The 22,526-nt window shown below is 40.8% G+C and overlaps 1 protein-coding gene across 1 annotated transcript in view; it reads left to right on the plus strand.

Moving 5' to 3' along the window:
- Positions 1-3,709: 3,709 nt before the first annotated feature.
- The window catches only part of NWD2 (NACHT and WD repeat domain containing 2), a 52,597-nt gene continuing 33,780 nt past the window's right edge, over positions 3,710-22,526 (plus strand). The window contains exon 1 of the mRNA XM_066185590.1: positions 3,710-3,860. Coding sequence (XP_066041687.1) covers positions 3,710-3,860 — 151 coding nt within the window. The remainder of the gene's footprint in view (positions 3,861-22,526) is intronic.

Raw genomic sequence — 22,526 nt, forward strand, 5'->3', positions numbered from 1 at the left:
AAACTTACACTGAAAGGGAAAAAAACATACACCAAGTGCATATGTTCAGAGATTCTCTGCTACTATGCAGATTTATTTTTTTTAATGATCAAGCCATATTTATATGAAGTGACTTGCAGAATTACAGATCTGATTTAACTCCTGTTTGACAGAAGGATACTTCCTGCACTAATTTTAATGACAGACACTGTAGATCTGCTATGAGTACAATAAAGTCAGGGTGAAAGTTTGGGGTTCATGCCTCCAGGCAAAACTCCACCATCTTCCACAGGACAAGAACCTCTGCCCAGGTGGCCTCCACATAACTAGTGTGGATCAAATACAAATACAGACACTGATTCTAACATAACAATTCTAAATGAACAATTTAAAAAACATGTTATTCAACATGAAACAGGGTCATTTTGATGTATGTTTGTAACAAACACCGAAGAACCCTAGACATGATTTTTACTTTGGTTTACAAAATGTTTTTTTGATATTGTTTTAATTTTTTGAATTAACAAAGTAATTATTTTTAATCTGAGAAAAGCTACCAACTAATCTCCCAACTGAGTTCACCCAGAGTGTTTTCATACTGATAAAGTCTCAGTTAAAGCAATAAATTCATTTATTTGTAGTCATTTCTTTATCCTCTTCATTTCAGCCTCACTGTACTTCATTCCCAGCATTTTATATTCACAGGTGCTAAAGCTTAGGACATTGAGCCCCAAACACAAACAGATTGAAGCTGGGCAGCAAAAGAGATTACCACTCTGAGGCATCTGTCCATTTCAGCTTTCACAGAGGTGGCAGCTACCGTGACAGGAAGCTGAGTCATGCATAAAGGCAATCCAGTGTACAGATCAAAATAGTAATATAGATCAGCACAAGTTCTGAGCTGCACAGTGGCAGGCTGCAAGCTGCATGGACTACCTGCTTCATATGCAACACAGCTATGCCGGCCACCAGCACACCATCAGCCAGGCAACAAACAGACAGGGTGAACAGCTGGAAGTGATACGCCTGGTCCCATTTCATTCAGCCTGGGTTCATGAAACAATATATTCAGTTAAAAGTTGATGTTGTTGTCAATGCTGTCAAAGACAAAATTTCAAAAGAATTCAAATTATGCAAACTCAAGTTTTCAATTTAGTAAAGATGACTGCCAAAAGGAGTCTTAAAAAAACCAGTGCATTATGGCTGGCATGGTAAAGGGGTAGATCAATGAGCCTCATCTTCCAAAGAAGCTGTCTGAGAAAATGATGATAACACTAAGGCAGCAGAAATATGAAGTGATAGTCTCTGTATCCTTACCAGGAGCTGCTTCCACAAGCAAATTCCTACTTAAGAACCGCCTAGTAGTTTATGGGGGAGAAGCAAAGGAGATAGCCCAGCTGAGAGTTTGTCTCAGAAAAGTACGTAAGACACAACTCAGCCCACACTATAAATCATTTCCTTTGTGCACTCATTAACTGCTTTCAGCCTCAAGGAGCTGCTTTTCATCTCTGTATTAGAGAAATTACCTGTTTGTGACACCAGCCAGAAAACGGCACGCCTAAGCATATTGGCTACCCAAAGGCTAAGGGAAGTGCAGATAAGACCAACAGTTTTATAGGCAGTGACATATATGAAGCCTCATTTCCTAGGGAATTGCATCTCATGACTGTCAGATTTTTAAACCGAATTATACCAAAGCTTCAGGATTCTCTTAACCAGAACATCAGAGAATCCAAAGAGAAGATAAATATGCATGTCTACCATGACAGGCTTCAAGTGAGATTAGCTCCTTATTGGACACTGCTAAATGCTACAGGAATACATTTGGATTAAAAGTGTGATTTTTCCAATTCCTGGACATTCAGTTCCCAACAGTCCCACAACTCTTCTGCCCAACGCTGACATTTCAGTATTAATGGCTGAAATAAATGCTGCATATTTTTCCTTTTTGCACATAAGCACATTCTCCCCCGCCCAGCTATGTTCACAGAACCTAGAGGAATGTTCTTTGTTTGAGAACTAATATCTCAAAATATACCCTCTGTTTCATATCCTTGAAATCAGCCCAAAATTTATGAGGTGCAGAACTAACAAAGCAAGAGCAAGCAAACAGCACCAAATTTACTTCCTTATACTCACATGCAAATACATACGGGATGCAATTCTGCATAAGACATATTTCATTAAGAAATCGTGATTTATTTTTTTTTAACAAATCTGCTCATCAGTACTTAAGGAACCCATCTGGCTGTCACCTTCGTTTCTGAAACAGAGTTGAGCAGTTTGCTTTCGCCTACTTCAGTAGCAATGCCTTCGCAAAAGCCAGCTCAGGCTCCCCTACTGCTGCCACAGTGGGCAGCTCGTCCGGCTGGGACCACGGCAGCACGCAACCGAGTACAGGTCTTAAGCACTGCTTTTGAAAACACAGTAAGATTGTTTCGTGTACATTGTAAATACTGTATCATATACCTAGAAATACACAAATCAGCTTTGTATCAGTTACAGCACATAAAATGTATAAATACCACCCGCGTTAAAGACTTGTCTCCAGCCTTTCAAACACGGACAAACACCTGCGTCGAAGTCTCCATCCTCCTCCCCAGAAGGGATTCTCACGGCCAACAAACCCATCAGGCCGTCTGCAGCCCCGTGCCCACCCCGCCCCTGCCCCCCCAGCCCCTCCTCTCCGCCGTGCTGCCATGTCCCTGCCTGCCCGCCCCTCCCGGGGCGGTTTCTAAACTCCGCGGCTCGCCCAGGGCCCGCCGCCCGCTGGGGCTGGGGCCGCTGCACCGCTCCGCTCCGCACCGCCCCGCACCGCCCCGCCGCCCTCCAGCGGGGACCGGCCCGCCGCCCCCGCCCGCCCCCGCGCTCGGCGGAGCCGCGGCCCGACCCCGCCGCCCTCCTGAATATTTCATCGGCGCTGCCCAACGGGATGCCCCGCCACTGACTGCTGCAAAGGGACCGCATCCCGCCGGCGGCGCGTCTCGCTGCTTCCTGTCTCTTTCATTCTTCAAACCGCAGCTTTTCATTTATTCCGATAAATAAATAACTGATTAAAAACAAGGGAAAGAAAAAAGCAGCAAAAGCATTTCTCTTTTGTATCTGAGCAGGTGGGACTCCTGTGCAGGAGATTACGGAACACAAGAAGGGCTCTGAAGTCTTCCGAGCCCAAAGGATGAGCCGGCAGCAGTTTTCCTATAAAAATCCGATCCCGCAGCTGTGACACACTCGGAGGAGCGAAGGCGCCGTCAGCCTCACCGGAGGCGTCCCCGCTTTGGACACCGCAAACCCTCGCCGGCGGAGAGGGAACCAGAGCGACTCGCCGGCCAGACCGCGCTCCCGGCGCAGCCTCCGGCCGCTCTCCGTGGTGGCCGTGGCCGGCCGGGCGGCGCTCGGGGTCCGGCTGCCGCCGCGGGGCCGCCGTCGCGCCGCAGCCCCCGCCGCGCCCGCCACCGCTCCGCCGCAAACTTTTCTGCCCGCGCCCTCCTCGCCGCCGGCCGCCGCAAGGGAGCGGCGCGGGGGGCGGTCGGCGCATCGTCTCCTCGCTCCCCCCGCGCTCCGGCGCCGGGCGGCGGCCACGGCCCCGGCCGCACCGCCGCCGCGGAGGCAGGCGGCGGCCCCGGGCAGCCCGAGGGTCCGTATGGCCGCTGCCCTTCAGCCGGTGGCGAGAGCTGCCGGCGCCGCCGCGGCGCTCCGGGGGCTGCTCTGAGCCGGCGGCTCGCCCTGCGGGATGTGGCCGGCCGGGGCGGGCGGCAGGCTGCCCTGCCAGCGGGACGCGGCGCTGCGGCGGGCGGCGTTCTCCGGCAACCTCTCTGCGCTGCCGTCCCACCTGGTGCCGACCGGCAGGAGCGTCCGCGTCTTCATCAGCGCCAACCCCGAAGGTAACCGCGGCTGCCGCGCCCGCCCCGCAGCTCCCCCTGCCGCCCGCAGCGCCCGCGCCGCTCCCCGGCCCCGCTCCGCCGCCGCTGCTCCCGGGCACCCCCGCTCCGGGCCCGCGGCGTGGCCGAGAGCGGCTCCTGCACCTCTCCGCAGCGCACGGCCAGGACCCCTCCGCCCAGACGCGGGCTGGGGCGCCGGGCCGGGCCGGGGCCGGGCGGTGTGGGGCGCGGGGCGAGGCGGCCGTGGGGTTGTGGGGCGGGCTTTGCGGGGTGTGGGTGTACGAACTCGGAGGGGGGCTCGGAGGCACCGGTGTACTCCGCTCCTTAAGTTTTATGTCTGTAAATGACACGCCTGAAAGGCACCGGGGCGCGGGGCATCTTCTCATTTTTGCGCTGTCGGAGCTGCAGGGCACACGGGGGTCTGCAGACATGGCCTGCCTTCTAGCGAAGGGGACGCTTTTCAGGGGGTTTTTTTGAAGAGCCCTCCTGGGGGGTCTGTTAATAAGAGTTTCCGATAGATTTCATAGCACAAGGAAAGCAGGTCTTAGCCGGCTGAGGTTACCGATAAGGTGATCCTTTGATGCCGGCTATACTGTGCTTCCAAGGAAGCATGCCTTGAAACCTGCAGTTTTAGCTTCATAAAGTCGGGGTCGTATACCCAGTATCTGAATTAATTAGGCATCCTGCTGTTTAAAGTCTATTTTTAAAATTACCCTTTGATTCGAGGAATTTGCATACATTCAGGAGGTGTCATTCCCACTTGTAAGATAGGAGTTGCTGAGGCATATTCCCACTTGAAGCACGGAAATAATAAATTAAGCATTCACACTTATGACGTTACTTGTCTGTAAAAAATGAGCCCACTGTATTCACAATTATCTTTCACACCACCACCCACCACCTTCCCCCCAACACTTGTAATTCAACAATACTGTCACCTTCTATGCAAACATGGGAGATCTGGAAATCATGCCTGAAACGACAAAATAGTTTGAACTTTGAAGTGAAAATTGTCTTGGCACAAATACTTACGGGAGTATGAGAAATAGTGCTCACAAGCAAAAAAAAAAAGCGGGCATATTGCTGCTTTGAAGAATTCCCACACCTCCAGCACTTCTTTACTTGCTTTCAACACAAGGAAGCTCTCAGCTCTCATATTCAACATCGTTGTTTGTTTAAAAAGATGACATTCTTTAAGGAGGCCATGAAGATGTTTGCGGTTTATTGCTGCAATCTAAGCAAGATAAGATATAAAAATACTTGAAAAAAATCTATTTGGCTCTGAAAGAAAATTACTGTAGATTTTTAGAAGATACGTTACTCATTAGAAATGGATTTCTGCCAGGTTTGCCTTAACTGGGAAGCTGCTAAAGCCTCTGCATTTGATGTGAATGGCATTTAGGGTAGCTTGGTATGTTAGCTAGATATTTGCTAAAATAGAAAACCCACTAAACTCGTTCTAAAAGTTGAGATTTAAGGCCATATATATCCATTTCCAGGATTTTACCGTGGAATTCTGATTTGAAAATACCAGCTTTAAAAAAATCCCAGCACTGACTGAAAGAAAACAATTCCAATATTTTAGGATTGTTTACAATCATCTTTCTTGTAGTCTTACATGGTAACAATGATTAACACTTGTCATGTCAAATATTTTATCTGTGACATTGCTCCTGCTTTTAAAAATGATAGTAGGGGACCAAAATTTCAGAGTGGTTACAGGTTTTGTTTATGAACATTTAAGGACTCTCAATGACAAGAAGTAGCCATTACTGTTTATTGGTGACAGCACTGTTGTTGAAGTATTACTGACTGAACGTGACTTTTGAAAAAAGAAACGTGGATAAACAAGAAATTAGCCTATAATGGGGTTTAGACATCATCTAGTAAAGTACTTTGAAATGGAACTGTTGTTGGTAAAACACATGAAAATGTTCACGGTACAAAAATTCCGGATGAAAAGTTTGAAGTATTCCTACTCAGTAAACCTTTTAACACATCCAAACCCCCAACTACAATTTACATTTGCAAGACTAAGACATCTTGTTAATTTTCAGCATATCACTACAGTTTATACCCATTCTTTTTGATGCAGAGCATTCCTGAAAAGGGCAGTGAGCCCCCAGACTCACAGAGTTAGGCTTGCACTCTGGTGTCAGAAAAGCGTAGAGATTAATCCTGCTAGCAGTCACAAGAAAAATTTATCTACTGCTGAAAAGTGTGCAAACATAAAGAAGTTTTCTTGAATTGTATTTAGTAAGTGTATAGGGGAGAACTCTGGTAGTCAGTGTTTGGGCTGTTCTTTATAAACATACTTTAGTATGACTGAAATACATTATGTTTTTATTATGCAACTAGGCAAGTGGCTATTTGAAAAATTTCTTAACTTGAAGTCCCTAAAAAGAACAAGTGGAGACAGTGAGCATGGGTAGTAGGAGCAAGATTGTTTCATTTTGTAGTCTTGTTTTCTAGAGGAAATTTTGTAGATGAATAAAACTATTGTATTTCCCCTAGTAGTTAGCAGTATTGTCTTGCTCAAGTTGTTGATATCAATTAATCCATCTTCATATCACTGAAAATGACCAGATCTTTAGAAACATGGAAGTTGCTCTATTATTTGAATACAAAGAAATCTGTTTTCACATTTCAGTAGATATAAACAATCAGCAATATTTTGAATATGCATTTAAATAAGCATTTTGTCTAAGAGACGTTGAAGATTTTTATTTGGTTTGGTTTTCTCACGATTTTTTCATTACTTCAGAGTGATAAGAAAAGTAAGTCCTATTTGCCTGATTGTAGTAAGTGTTTTACTGTTCCATGTAGAAATCTGTGAACTGTTAACATCAAGTCAGTTAATAACAGTTTCTCTGCTACTCAGTAGTGCCTGCATAGATACCTGCCATTAATACAGTTAATGTGAAAAACAACAGGTATAAACTCCCATATGGTTCCATTACATGGAACTGTGATATCAGCCCTACACAGATTCAGAACATAGGTTCCAATGATTCTTGTCACTGCTTCAAACAGAAAATTATGTGAGTTCCAAAGTTGGCTGTTTCAAGAAGTTATGTGGTAGTGTAAAGAAATATTATGACCTCTCATTGAAACTGGTGCCTAAAATGGAGTAAGGAATTTGTCTTGAAAATGAAATCCAATGAATTGGAACAAGCAGTCAAAACTCTGAACATTTTAAATCTTATTGGTTCTTCTCAAAGTGGGGAAATCAGACTTTTGCTAGTTTGACTTAGAGTCTTGTTATTGTTTCAATTAGTTAAGACATGGGTAAAATTTGTACTCTGAGCTCTTGGAGTTTTAGTTGTGAAGATGCCACAGTAATCGGTAGAAACAAATGAATTCACTGACAGGGGATGTGTATAAAACCAAATCCTACACACAACTGGTTCCACTGCAGACAGGATGAAAATACCTTTATATAGAGCCCGAGTGTGTCCTGACACAGGTGGTGTTACCCAGCCTTACCTCGAAGTGTAAATGGGGTTGCACCTAGCGCTTCAGTTGGTTAAGGATGACCCTTTTCCCAGCCACTCTTTCAGCTACATACTGCTCTTTCTTCTGAGCATCAGCCTTGCATACTCCCTAAGTTCCAGCACTGGATTGTTGGTATTGGATTTTGATGGTTAATAGTTTTCAGCCATTTTTAGCCTTTTAGTACCCTCTGTTGTACAAAACCAACTTTGATGAGATCACGAACAAGCCTAGTTTTAACAGCCCTGTTTAATTCTTCATGGTTTATGTGCCTCTAGTACCATTTTTTAAAACTGTTAAACTACTAGCTTTGACATGATTAACAATCTTAACTATGAAGTCCTATGTATACATGCAGAAATGTAAAATGAAAATCTTATTCTATTAGAAGATACTACTGATACTACCACCACTTTAAAGATGCCATTGTTCATGCACAGTATAAACCAACCTGTACAGCTGGAACTTCACCAGCTTCCCCGTGAATTGCTGGAGTGAGGTTTCCTTGTCCTATACTATTGAATGAGTTTGAGTTTTCTTGATTTACTATTCAGTTTTTCACCTTAGTTTATTTCCATTGGCATGCATCATCCAGAACATTGTATTAATTTGAAAAACACTCAATTCTAGTGAAGTAACTATTCAATGTCAAATTTACCTTTATTCTCGTGATATGTAAAGCAAAATTACCACCAGCAGTTCGTTTTGCTGACTAGACAAGAACTAAATAATGACTGCAGAAACAGGTCTTACCAATGTTTTCATCTGGACCCTTTGTTGTAGGCTACTTTGCAGGAATTGCATGTGTTTTTATCTATGTTGACATACATATGAAAGAAAAAAAGTCATGTGAATTTGTAGTTTAGAACATGATGGTAGATAAAACAGATGAAGAATTATGATTACTTTAATTACAAAGTTATGGCCATATGTGATAACAGAAAGGCATAATCTGGCATTCTTAGTATGCTTGAGGTCTTTTATATTATTTTTACATTAAATATTGTTTTCCATAAGGAAAGTGTAGTTGAAGAAATGTTAAAGTGGAAAGATATTCAAAAGCCAGAATAATGCTTAGTTAATGATGGTCCATTCTGACCTGTCCCAAAATATCATATGGTGTCCCCACTTGGATACATTACATGAAGATCTTTTTATAAAGACAATTTTATATAATCTGAGTGGAATTTATTCCTTAGCTAAAGAAAACCACAGATGTTCAAGTGTATGAAATTGCAAAGGAGGTGTTGCGGAGATGTGGAGACAAATAACTCCAGGACTTTTTTTGTGCTAAATGTTAGTTCTGGTTACCTAATTTTGTACCTATTTATGGTTTTGTGTGACGTACATCACTGTAGTGTTTAAGAGTCAAAAACCAAGCAACCACTTGGGAGGAAGAAGGAAGAAAAAAAGAAAAAAAAAAAAAAAAAAAAAAAGAGTTCAGTAGTTTTAGAGATAAAGTATCTCAGAATCTGGGGGAAAAAATCATCAATACCCAGGTTTGGTGTGAACCTTGACTTGAAATATGTCTTATTTCAGGAGGTCTTCCTTATTTCAGAAGTTAGAGATACTAACAGTTTATTAAGTAGGAAAAATATCTGCCATTTTAAGTACTTCTGCGTCTATGTATAATTTTCCCTTTTCTCTTTTCTCTTGTGCTATGAAACCACTCCATTGCTGGTGTGGTTGAGCAAAAAGCAAGATCTGACTTTCCTTTAGACTTTATGACCAAGTCTTATCTAGGCTTTAACTTTTTGCAAGCCAGGACCAACCACTACAAGATGTTTTTTTGCTAAGTAAATCCTCAAGCCTTTGTTCCTGTTATTCTTGCACACAGATAAACTCGAAAAATAATAATGTAATAATCTGACAATCTGTACAAAAAGAACTGCTCTTCATGTCGTCCTGTTCTTCATGTGCATTATCTGCTTATGTAGCCTGTGGATTGAGCTAAGGATTTGCTCTAAATGTACCAAATATGCTGGCAACACTGAAAACTTTTGTTTAATTTTCAATAAAATTTTCATTCCTGTACTCAAAAGGTAGGACATGCATTTGGCAACAATACTATAATCAAGAGGTGTTGGGTGGGGGTATTTTAGTAAAAGAGCAAGCTGCGTAATTTGTTGGGTTTGTGGCTTCTTGATCTTTAGAAATAAGCAAAATTACCTGAAACTCAGTCATCTTCCTGGTAGCAACACCTGGAGCTATCAGCTTCAAGTGTTTTAGGTATTTACACTAACTACTTAAATTTTTTGACCACAGGTCCATTATTTTTAATATTAAAAATACTACAGTTGTAATTTTCTGTAATTTTGTATATCTGTAGTTTTCTGTACACACTTATGCACACATATACATAAATTATATAAAATACTCTAAACTGTGTAGGATGATAAATGGATGTGTGACACTCAAGTCACACTGTCAAAGACTATATTCAAACTTGTTGGTAGTACTCAGTTCTCTTGTGAGAACTGAGTATGTTCAAAGGGTATCATTCAAGGTTGTATTTCTAGCAATACTGAAGAGCTGCCTAGATTTTATTGAATGCTAATCACATTATTACAGAAGTATGACTGCTTTTCATAGTGTTGAAGAAATAATACTAAAACAAAGCAGAACCTACAATTTCTTTTTTTTTTCTTTCTGACTTGGCAAATGTTGCTTTTTTTCTTCAGATGGATTTGCATTCTAGAGCATGCCTCGTTTTGGGGACAGTGGTTTCTTTCAGTAATAAAGGGGAGCTTCTGGACCCTTGATACAGTTACTAAGTACAGTGAGGAAAAATTAAACAAGTGTGCAAATTCCATATGATATTAATTTCTCAAATAATGTATTAGATGATGAACAGCAGTAGTGTTGAATCGTGTCCTTATTGTGAATTACTCCCTCAGCAAGATATGAGACTTTTAAATGAGAGACAGCACCAAGCAGGCAGCATCCCAGTGCCTTCCCTGGTCAAGAGAGGGGAGCTTCTTTTCTGCCTGCTCAAGGGCAGTGGGATGACCTCTCAGCTGAGCAACAGTCTGCTGGGCAGCAAGCTGAAGAGGATTTCCAAGACTGTGTTTCGAGGAGGCCACGTGTATTCTGTGGTGGGATTTGTGTAATCACATAAGAGCAGTGTAGTACAAAAGGTACATAACTGCATAACTTGGCATCCTATCTCTAAGCTTATGCAGCAAAATAATTCCTCTTAAGAAACTTACGTGACTGTGTGGGCATGTGTCCACAGATTTGTGAAAACACAAGAGAAAATCCTACATTAGACTTTAAGTTTTGTTTAGAGAATTTTAAAATATATGTCACATAAAGAAAAATTCAAGGAGTTACTAAACTTCTAATTCAAGATAAGAGGGCAGTGCCCAAGTGGTAATTTTCTTATCAAAAACAAATGAAATTTCTTATAGTTTAGCAGCTGAAAGGGTATTTTGTGATGCAATATCCTTTCAGGGTGCAGTAATAATGCATTAGTAGTATCCACCTACAGTAATTTAAGGTTTTAATATATTGAAGGTGGTAGGTATAAATATAATATCATAAATAGTCATGTGCATGGATTACAAAGAAATCTGGAAGATTTTAATATAGGCAGCACTGTTCAAGAAAACTGCTTTATCCCTTTACTGGAATTTTAATTAAAGAAGGATAATAATAGCTAGAATTAGAGAACACGGTATAATCATGGTTGTGTCAGTGCTTCTCTAAAATAAGGCCTGACACTACTCTTATTAATATAGGTTTTGTGTCAGAGAGTTTTTACTTAAAAAATCTGTAGTCAAAAGGGGGAGTAGGGCTCAATCACAGGTGGCTGAAAACAAGCAGTGTAGGTAGCAGGGTAAATACTAAGAAGGCCCAAATCAGTGCAGCATACTATGTGCACGCTGCTGTGCTGGGTAAGGAGAACATGTAAGTACTGGGTAAGTAAGTACCAAATGCAGCTTTTGTAAGCCACCTCATCACCACCATATTTAAATGGCTCCCTCTATCTTTGACCTGGTCTTAAACTCCCTCTGTCACCTCCTGTTACTGCCCTCTGTTGAAGACAGAACACTGTGCTGGACAGACCTTAAGCCTGAGCAGCTGGTCAGTCTTGAGCAGAATATGCATCTAGAGAAAAAGTCACCCTTAGAGACTAGATTTATCAGTGTTCAAAATACACTTCCTCCCAGAAACTAGAAAGACTAGCAAATGGCAGGACTTCCACACTGAACTTAATCCAGACTCACACTGTTGTATGTATCAATAATTGGGAGTGATAAAATAGCAAAACAGGTCAAATTTTGAACTGTCAGAGCCTGTAAAAAACTCTTGTTCAGCCTGCTCCTAGCATTTCCTGGGGTGGCAGAGTTGCAGTCTTCAGCATAGTAACACTCCTCTGTGGTATGATTAAACCCTTGCAAATATTTATTAATAGAGCCCATTTCATCCTACTAGCAATTGAATATCTTCACAGTCTCATCTAGGCTTTATGAATTTCCAAACTGAAACAGGTGTTGAGATAGTTATTATAGTATATGCATTATACATAGCAATGTTATTTGTGAAATCCTTATTTAGTCTTTAACTAGTAATGTTTTACAAAACATTAAGATGAAAGAAGTGAAAGGAGAATACTAGCAAAATTTGTATCATGATTTATTTTGAAATGCAAGTCATTTCTGGCGTGGGATTATAAGGAACTAAGCCATCTGGGGTGAGCAAAGTTAGTGAGCCATTGGTGAGCCATCTGGGTTGAGCCATTGAGTTCCATGACATGCCATGTAAAGCAGGTGTATGTGGCTGTAGCAGAAGTCCAAGGGACCTTAGACACCTATGTCATTAGTCATTTTTTGTCGTGCAAATCACGGACTACAGGTGCTGCAAGGGGCCTCTTGAGGCTTTCAGATCTGTCCTCCAGTCTGAAGCAGGAGCAAACATACCTGTGCTATTCCTGACAGATTATCTCACTCTTCATGAGCTGTCTCCAAACCAGTTAAGAAAATACACAGGAAAGCAAGCAGACTGTACAGCATACTGTGGTGATATGCATTCAGTTGCACTATGGTCATGCTTACAAGCAGCACACAGACACAAAATAAGCTCATTAGTCAACAAAATTATCAAAAGTAAAAAATTTCTTGAAAACTTCCTGGTTTAGAATGGGTTTCAGTAACTTTCAGTAACTGGTGTATGTAATTATTTGTAGAAGAGAATACAGGTGACCTCACCCCGATAAGTAACAGCTGTGTTAAGTACCCAATACAGCCTCACCCTGATAAATCACAGCTATATCCAGTAAAGATAAATGTGATAAAAGGGAGTGGGTTAGCTGGTGAGGGGAATCATGAAGGAAGAAGGAACCTGGGGAGGGAGAATCACTGCTGGGAGGTCAGTCAGGGTCTGCAGTCAGAGCCTGTTGCTGGAACCTGCAGCCACAGTCTAGCTAGGTAAGAGCCTGCACTCAGAGTCTGCAAACTTATAACTGCAGTCACAGTAAAGCAGGAAATAACCAGCGGTCAGAGGCTGCAAGGAAAGAAAACCTACAGCAGGAGCTTGCTGCAGCCAGAGTCAGTGACTAGTTGGAGTCAAGATGACTAAACTGTAAAGAGGAATAAACCAGGACCCTTTTTATGCTGTGATAAACAAGAAGTCTGTGTCTTGGCTCATTTCTCCCCTCTGACAAGAGAGCTGCTGCAACAATTATTCACACTTTTCTCTAATCCAGTTTCTTTCTCCTCATCTTTTTACCATGTCAGGAACTCAATCTGAGCATCAGTACAAAAGATAGATAATAGAAATCAATAAGCTCCTGTAAGGATAATTTTCCCATGAATGTATGTCCTGTAGTGGTTTGCTTGTTTCAGGTGAAGCTTTTCTGAAAATGAGGCACTTATGATGTGTCTATAGTGTTATGGCTCATATTACAGCTTTTGCTTTGGTGGTTTGTTTATGAATGGGAGGAGGAGTCTGGTTTATAGGATTTCTCTTATTTACATGGTGATTTGTTGGTCTGATTTAGTGTCAGTCAATGAGTTAAGAGTACTTTTCAAAAGAGGATAGAAGACCTGTAGAAAACAGTTCATCTTTTTTTTTAGAAAGCAGAGATTAAAAAGCAGGTAATCTCTTTGCACTCTGTTTTAATTAAAAATGTTCTATTTTACACTTTCTATAATCTACCATTTATAATATTATATAATTCTATTAAGTAATTCTATTGCTGATATATTGTTCTAATGTTAATGCTATAATCAGCTCCTTCCAGTCACTATGTAAATTCAATATAGTTTCAAACAAAATCTCCAGTTGTATATTCAGTTGCTTTTAACTGTGTGTAGGTGTGGCAGATAAAAGATTAATTTTTCTCTATTTTGTGGCAAAGGGGCAAATAGCTTTGCAGGCACTGAGTAAGACTGATAGTGTCTGGCAGTGCAAGAAATGGAAATAAACTCCACCCTTTCAACCAGATTCTACACTGCTACTGAGACCATAGCATCACAGAAGGTCTTTATCCTCCTTTAAAGGTAATTATAACTCATTGGGTATTATTATCAGGAAAATAAGAGCAAAGAGTTGGGGAGGATGGCTAAAGTAATTTTTAAGTGCTAATCTGGGAAACATTCTGTAGTTCAGTCACTGATTAATTAAATTGGTATGCCATTTGGAAGTTTTCTGTAAATATTGTTTTCTGCATCATACTTGTATAAGGTATTTGTGAGAAATTAAACTTACTTGTTTCAACTACAGCTGCTTCTTGAAATGACTAGAACATGTGTTGTCCTTTTTCAATTACTAACTCCTCAAGATGGTTAAAGTGCAAATTTACTGTTACCTTTACAAATAATCAACAAAATGTGGTTAGCAAGCAGAAGAAATTAATAAAACCTAGAGCAAGAAAGCAATGGCTAGGAAAATCAAGGCATCAGAAGGATAATTGACTGATAAAAACAGATGCATTTTAGAATTTATTAAAATGGCCCTTTCAACTTGATTATATAATCTTCACTAAAAATAATGCTTAGATGAATCATTAGAATTGGAAGGGTGGGGAGAACAAGGTCTGATAAATCTCTCTTCCTTTACATGTCAATCACCATTTGCCTCTCAGACATTACATAATCCATCAAAACGAGCCAGCTTTGTACAATTTTGGCCATGTTCAATAAGTTTCAGTGCAGACCCTACCTGGAATTCTCAGTTTAAAAACAGGGCCTGTAAGTGGATATTAATGCCTAGGTTGAAATTGGCTGTCAGTAAGTGAAGTAGTCATTTAAAATCAGTTGAGATTCTCTTCTTCAGGCAAACTGTAGCTGAGTTTCTGGCATCCCTCCCTCATGTAGTCCCATTGTCCTGGGCTTAATGCCCTCTTGCAGCTGCTTTCCTTTGCTGGGGTTGTCATTTCATTCATTCATGTTTGATAACAGTTTCTACAACAGCCATGAGCTATTCTGACTGCTCAGTGATGTTATTTAATCCTCCCCATTTAGCATCAAGAAAAAACATCTGTTGCAAAGAAAACTCTTACTGTATTGATGCAAACCTACTGCACTGATAGCGAGCAGCAGCTCTTATTCTCACGTGGGTGCTTCTGCACACCCAAAAGTGTCAGGTTTGAGACTTTTTCATCTTCTGGCATAACAGTCTTCACATCTTTCACTTGAAGCCCACGCAGTAGGCTACATTTATCAATCGTGCTTTTTTCAGTTGGCCCAGCCAACCTCACCAGCTTTGTACTGACCCAAACTGTGGCTGTATTGCATCAAACTTAAGGAAGAATGCAAGCTGGATTGGAACTCCATGCCTTGTGCACCTAAAGTAGAAAATTTTGGTAAGGGAAGGGCAGCTTTACTCATGGGCCAACAGTGCTTGCAGAGCTCTTCCATTGCTTTGCAGTACTGCCAGATGCAAAGTCACATAGGAGTGTTTATTGGAATTATCTTCAGAATGAGGTGTATTTAATGGTCCTGTACCAGACTGTACCGTGAAATAAGTGTGTGCTTTTATGAGACTGGCTTTCTTGTGGTTTTTTAGGGCTCTGCTCTACGCTTTCTCAAAGCCTGGAACATACTACTTCATTCTCTTCCAGCACTCGAACCTACAATTATGAGGAAGAATGTCTTTGACATCCCTTTGCTTTGTTGACTGCCACAGCCTCATTACCTTAAGTGCCTTAGTAACACACTCTGATGGTTTTCTCTTTGGTCTAGTGACCTGATAAAAAAAGTAGCAAAGGTATTGCAGTACACATAACTTAACTGTTGAAAGCATTTTCCAGTGTTGCAAGCCTTTTTTCTGCTTTCTGGGAAATTCCATAATTTTTTGAAGTGTGAGATGACACCTCTCAATGAATCAATGGGATTTCTGTCCATAACTTTGTTACTGCACTGGCCCTTATTTCTATCCTGTTATTTGTTTTTCCACAACTCATTCAGACTCCTTTAGATTTCATAAGAAGCTTTTCTTTCACATTAATTTTGATAGTAGCAAATTTTTGTCCTAACAGGCCTTGTTTTCCGGTGCTTATTTTTATAACCTTTGGTGTTCTGCAGAGATAAATTTCAGACTTAATTTTGGTGTTTCTAAATGTGCTGTGTCTTCAGTTTCTCCTGTCACGTCACTTAATTGTATGACAATAATGTTTGCAAATTGTCAGGTTTTCAGGAGCTTTTTCTAACTTGCTTTATTAAATGAAAGAATTAAATTTTTTGAATGCTTCCACTTGCGCAGTTTTCAGCGTGTAAAAAGCTCTCCCCCTGTAGAGATTCTGCCTTCAACCTGTGGTGTCGCTGAAGCTCCTGCTGTTTGTGGCATTTGTGTGCAGATGCTTTTGCAGATCCGTGTTTGCCACAAATCACAGTCAGAGGACACAAGGACACCAATGCACCCAAGCAGCAGTCCAGGGAGAATATGCAGGCTTGGGAAAGGATTCTAGGTCAACCTAACTCTTCTTGTTTTATTTAAGAACATCTATGTATAAGGGTGCTGTTTTCCCAAGGGGTAATGTGAGGTTAGTTAATTAGGACACATTATGAGATAAAATTCTTCTTCAGAGTCCTCATCCATATCATCACCACTAGAGTGACACAAGAGTATGTACTGTTTATTTACTAGTTGATTTATTTATGGATTAAGAGATTTCATGCAGACTCTGCAGAAGTCAGTAAGGTATCAAAAGATACAGGCTTTCAAGACGTGCCAAATGTAGAACTTCATTTAAAATCTGCTGAGATTAGCAGATCTTTCCATTAACTTCACCAACTTCTGGATCCAATTCCAAATTTGTTTCATGAAAGCAGGCTGCACACAAAATAGAATTGTCAGAAACCAACACTTGTTTCAAATTGAGAAGACAATTGTGTGAATAATGAAAATTTGAATCTTGATATTTAGATATAGGAACCACTTTTTCCCTTCTGTTATATCAGTTTAATACTGATGTTTCCCCTAAATTCTGTATTTTAGCAAGGGTCTGTACTGCTCTGATTTTACTAGCCGTTTTTTTTTTTAATTGTTTGGGTGTTACTGTTAAACCAATAGGTGGCACTGGTTAAGCATATTATTAGTCAAGATGCAGGATATTTTATAAAATGACATGAAAAATCTGGCCATTATAATTTAAAAAACGTAATTTAAAAAATGCATATTGCATATGTTCACTTACTGTACATGTGGTTTTTTTACATTTGTAATTTCAATGAACTGACAACATGGAACATTTTGGAGAAAATTATGCCTCATTTAAAATCAGGTATTGCTTGATTTGGGGCTAAAAAAGAAGAGGTAATTGCTGCAACTAGAAGTTTTCGGCTTATAATTAGACCCTACATTTTGAATCCTGCCTAGCTATGTCTTTTGTTTTGAAAGTATGTTTGTTTAAGTATTCTGGTGTAGGTCACAAATTTGTAATCGCATCCTGTCATTTCTTCCTGCTTGAGAGACACATTTCAGAATTACTTACCATCTTAATGTTATTTTTCATTATTTCTTCTGACTTTCATGACAAGCAGACGTTCCTTTGGGCTGAAATGCTTAGTCCAGTCGTGTATTTGTTTTTTTTAAGAATTGAGAAGGTTGAGTCACACAGATTTCATGCACATCTCCTGAGAGGGCTCCGACTATCAGGTGGAGTGAGGACACACAGCTATGTCACATCACAGTATTGTTGCAGTGTTTTGCTAATCAGAATTTGTTTGGATGGTTAGTTAGTCGTGGGGTTTAGTTGAATTAACGAATGGTCTTCAGTCTGTCCAGTTTCTTATTTGCCTTCCAGGGAGCCAGTAAAGATCTCAAGGTTGGCATTGTTGTTTGAGGAAGGGACACTCAGAGAATTGACCCAGTCCAACCTGTTCCCATTCCTGGTGGACATAATCTCGGGAAGCTTTGGATGTCTGTTCTAATGCTCTCTCCTCACAGAAACTCCAAGGGAAAAAAATGACAACAGTGTCTCTGGAGCTCGTTTTCTAGGAAGGCAAGGGAAGTATGGAGCTCAAGTCTTTTTTTCCCTTTTTCTTACCTGCTACACGATTCAAATTCACTTATTGCTTGCAAAATGCTCTGGGAGAAAAGGTACTATAGAAATGAAAATTACTTATCATGGTATTATTTTCAGAGACAAGTTTCCCATAATATTTAGGGACATGTTACTTCCTAGTATTCGAAGTTTTTAGTAGCACAGGTAATACACAATGCTGTTGTGCATTATCAGTGAAAAGGGCAGTTTGAAAGGAATAATTCAGTTGAACAGTCATGAGTCAAGAATGTACTAGCATTAAGAGTCTTGGCAGACACTTCTTTCTTGGCACTTCTGTGAAATAATTTTTAACCTTAGGGTCACTAAAGTGCAGAAATTCTCACTGCGGTTATAAAATACCCACTTTTTTTTTTTTACTATTGCAGTGCATGAAAAAGAATCCTATGGCAAGAATGTGTTCTACCCTTCTTTCAAATCTAAGCATTCAGAAAACTTAGAAAAAGCAAATAGCTGGGTATCTTAGTGGACATGTATTCAGGACTAGATCAGAAGTTCACTGGTCATCCAGGGCTTCCACAGTCACACAAGAGACTCCAACATTAGCTGTTAACAAATGTAGCAGTGTGAATTAGGCAGGAGACTATGGCAGCAGAGAAATGGGCTGAAAGCCATGAGGTGAAAACCTCCAGCAGGTCTGTCCTGACCCACTGTGAAGCACGAGAACACCAAGAATGGTGGAATGGGGGAAGTGATACAGAAATTGTTTCTTCCGTGTGTACAAGGAGCTGCTCTTTCTTGGGTGACTGCCTGGAGATGACACCTGTAGACAGCTCTGTGACCTCATATGACATTTATTTCTGTGGTGCCTTGAACAGCTGCAAGGGCAGCGCTTTTTTTTGCCTTTTTTTTTTTTTTTTCCTGCCTGGGTTCTTCCAGGTTCAGCTGTCTGCCTCAACTTATGTCAGTCAACAATTTTCCTGCTGGCTCTCTCAAGCTGGGAATTGCAATGTTCCTCTGTCAGTCAAAGAGTGGCAAGGCAAACACCCTCCCTGCTTAGGATTTTCCTCTGCTTGAGTGCCTTAGCTTGCATCATACATGAGTACAGTTACTCACAGGTTACTTTTCCATTAACAGATTGCCACCTTGAATGTGCTGCTCCTTTAAGCATGGTGGAGTGGGGCTCACTGTCCCCACATTGGCACCTCCTTTGCAATATATGATGGGAGAATGGGGCTGAGCAATCTCCTTGATCAGCTGCATCAAGCCTTGGCTGAGTAGAGTTAATGTGTGACTGCAACCGACATAACATGAAAACAGCCATTCACACCACTGTGGCTGAACTCAGACCAGTACAGTAACAGCAAGATGATAAACTATTTGGTCTTAGGACAGAATAACTGGTGCTTGGAAATGGGCAATTTCCATCAGGCCCTTGTTAACTTTCTGTTCACTTACATATGCATTTTGACATTTTCTTCAACAGGGCTGTGTTTCATGACTTCTTTTATCCCAGAGATTAATGTTTGGCAGCTCTTTATAAATACGCATCATCTATTTACTACCACAAGAGTGAAAAACATACTTGCTGTATTAAAAATAAAATAAGTGACTTTAATAGCAGAACAGCTTGTGTTTGAAGGTCAGACTTTGGTATGGGAATAGTTCATGCTGAGAAGCAACACCTTGGCATACTCTAATGAAAACTGGCAGTGATTTGATTGAGGCACAAACCTTCAGAAGTCACACTGCACACAAACAGTTGTGTTTATTGGACAGGAGAAAAGATGTAAAAGGATATGTGACTAGTTCAGTTCAGTCCTCAGGATTACCGTGGGGAGCACGAGGCAAAGGAGGGTGCTGTGATGTTTGCAGTTAGTTCAAAGTGTAGGGGTGGGTAGGACAGTGTGGTTATGGAATGGTTTAGGAGGCAGCCATCTGCAAGAGATGGCTCTTGTATTGAAGATGTGCACTCAGCAAGTCACTGTCTTGTGGGTTTGGGTTTGTTTAAATTTTGGAGACAGGTTTAGGGTTGAGGGGTTTTTTAAAGTTTTTTCTTATATTTTTTCAGGTGTTGTTTCATTCCCACAATTTATTGTGAACTATTTTTTGTATTTCTGAGTATCCAAATTAACATTGAGGTGTAGAAAGCTCATCTCACAACTGCTGCCTCATTTTGGCTGCTAGAAGAATGTAATTTAGTTAATCTGTTCATCTGCAGCAGCAGCCTGGAAGGTGGAATTTGCCTGTGTGACATTACTAAGAACTGCCAGCTTCACAGATTTGCTGTCACTTTAAATCAAGTTAGATTATATTTAATTAAACCAGCTTATCTGCCATCCATATTAATTACCAGAGTTCATCTTAACTCTATACACTTCTGTTTCCTTAAAGTTTCAAAGCTTATTTCAAATACAGGAATCCTTAAAATTAATTAATGTAAGCACCAGACTCAAATTCCAATTAGATACGGAGGTAGGAGTAAAAATACTGAATGGGTATGCCAAGTGGTGTATCCAGACCACAGTTCTAGTTGAAGGAATTTTTTATCTATTTCATTTTTAAGATGTTACAAAGTGGCACTACTCCTGCAGTGTGTTGTTTCATTTTCTGAACAAGACTCTACACGTTAAGCTGTAGGGAACAGCACCATGTTCTGAAACTAGAGCCAGCAGGGTTCTGCAGTATGAATCCTATGGGCATAAACAAAAAGTAGGAGAACGTGGTTTTATCTGTTGTAAACGTCAGGCAAAATATTTCCCATTTTACATTTAATTATGTTTATTCTTAAATACTGTTTTTTTCCAATACTTTCTTTTTGTTGTGCCTGCAACTTAGCCTGTTTCATATCCCTAGTAAGACCATTCTGTCTGTTTTCATGTTTAAGTAACTGCAAGCAATATCTGTGGATTGTTGCTTCCTTAATAATCAAGCTGTTTAGATGATCGGTCTTCATTTAAAAAGGCAAGAATCATTTTGGTTTATCTCAGTAACTGAGTAGTAAGTTTTTAACAGAGTTTATTCTCCTTGGTCATGAAGATATGATGCTCTGTGTTTTCAGAAACTTGCATGCCAAAATTAACCTCTGTTAAGGCAAAGAAAATAGAATATATAGTGTTCTATCACTGACTGATCTAAGGGTCTCAGTTACTGTGAAGTTAAAAAAATGAAGTATTTCAAACAAAGCAGACTACACATTTAGCTTTTATCACAAGGTACAGCAACACCATTGCTTTGGAGCCAGAATAATATTGCTGTGTTGGCATCATGCCAAGCCTCTGACTAATTAGCCTTGTTAGCTGCGTACTACATTCTGCAAGGAAAGGATGACTTAGACACTAAACTATGAGAGAAAATTAATGACTGTGGATCCTAAGGAGGGAGCAACTCATCCATCCCTTTTATGTACTAATACAGGCAGCTCTGAGCTGAGAGTGCTGGGTTTTTTCACTCCATTCCTAAATATTTGTAGGATGTGTCTGTGTTCAGCAAGACCTGCAAGTGAAGTGAATCTCTTGATCATCACTATCTAATTTTGACTCACATCATAGGCGGGTCTTGCTGTGCATGAATTGGATTCCTTTTTGGTAAAAACAGGAAGATAACTCCAGGATCTCACCAAATGCATTCCAAATGTTTGTGAGGACTGAGAGTTGCTCAGTGTAAAATAAAATGCCCTGAAGAACGTATGGCATGGAGATTGGATCCTTGGCACCAGCTGTCTTACTCTGCAGCTTTGCTCCCACTAGCCCAGACAGGAGCAAAAGTCTTCCCAGGCAGTGTACAAGCAGTCTGGATAACTAAGCCAAATCTGCAATTTCTCCTGAGGATCACTGCAGGTTGCAAGGGGTACTCAGATCAGATCACTTGGGCTGACCTCCCTCCTCAAGTGCTGTCAACAGAAATTTGGTCAACCATGAACTTGTTTGACTCTTGAAGAGCTCCAAGGATGAAGGAGCTTCTCCTGGTGTCCAACCTGAACTTCCAAGATGTAATATGTTATTGTTGTCTCTGTTGTACTCTCTGGCATGAAGAGCTTGGCTCCCTCATCTTTGTAAATGCCTTAGAAGTAATTGTAGTCTGCATTGGCTCCCTCTTACACTCTTTGTTGGACTAAACATGCCCAGGTCCATCTCTCTCTCTGTGTAGGGCATGTGCTTTTGGCCTCTATCTCAGTAGCCTCCGCAGTTTCCTCCCCATCCTCCTGATTTGGGATGCCCAGAGCTGGGCACAGCACTCCTGGTGCAACCTATTTAGTGTCAGGTAATGACTGCCCAAGAGAAACTGAGGCTATACTCATCCAAATGTAGCCCCGAGGAGGTTCTCTTATTAACAGTGTTCAGATTGGATATATAAGAGCTTTACACTTTAGATTTAGTATCTCGCCTTGTGTGGCATGTGGACAGTCAAATGGAAAGCTTGTGATGTAGTAAGGACTTCAATGCTTGTTGGACTTTTGTCAGAACACAAAAGCATAGCATATTTTAAAACATTAAAGCATAAATTCATTGTATTACATTATTCTGCTTAGAGGGGATGTTTTCTGAAAGTGTCTCTGATTTTCTTTCACAAAATCAAAATTTTGTGAAGGAAGAGCTGTGAAAATTCAGATAAATTGAATTAGACCTGACTGTACTTTTGAGCCTTTTGGTATAGACGTTTTTTACCCTGATGAAGATTTCAGGAGAAATAATTCTCTGGATGTTTCTAGATTGCTTTCTGTTCATGAA

The sequence above is a fragment of the Chamaea fasciata genome, unplaced genomic scaffold, assembly GCF_029207755.1.
Source record: "Chamaea fasciata isolate MVZ Bird 193981 ecotype frontalis unplaced genomic scaffold, bChaFas1.0.hap1 SCAF_6, whole genome shotgun sequence".
Taxonomy (NCBI): Eukaryota; Metazoa; Chordata; class Aves; order Passeriformes; family Sylviidae; genus Chamaea; species Chamaea fasciata.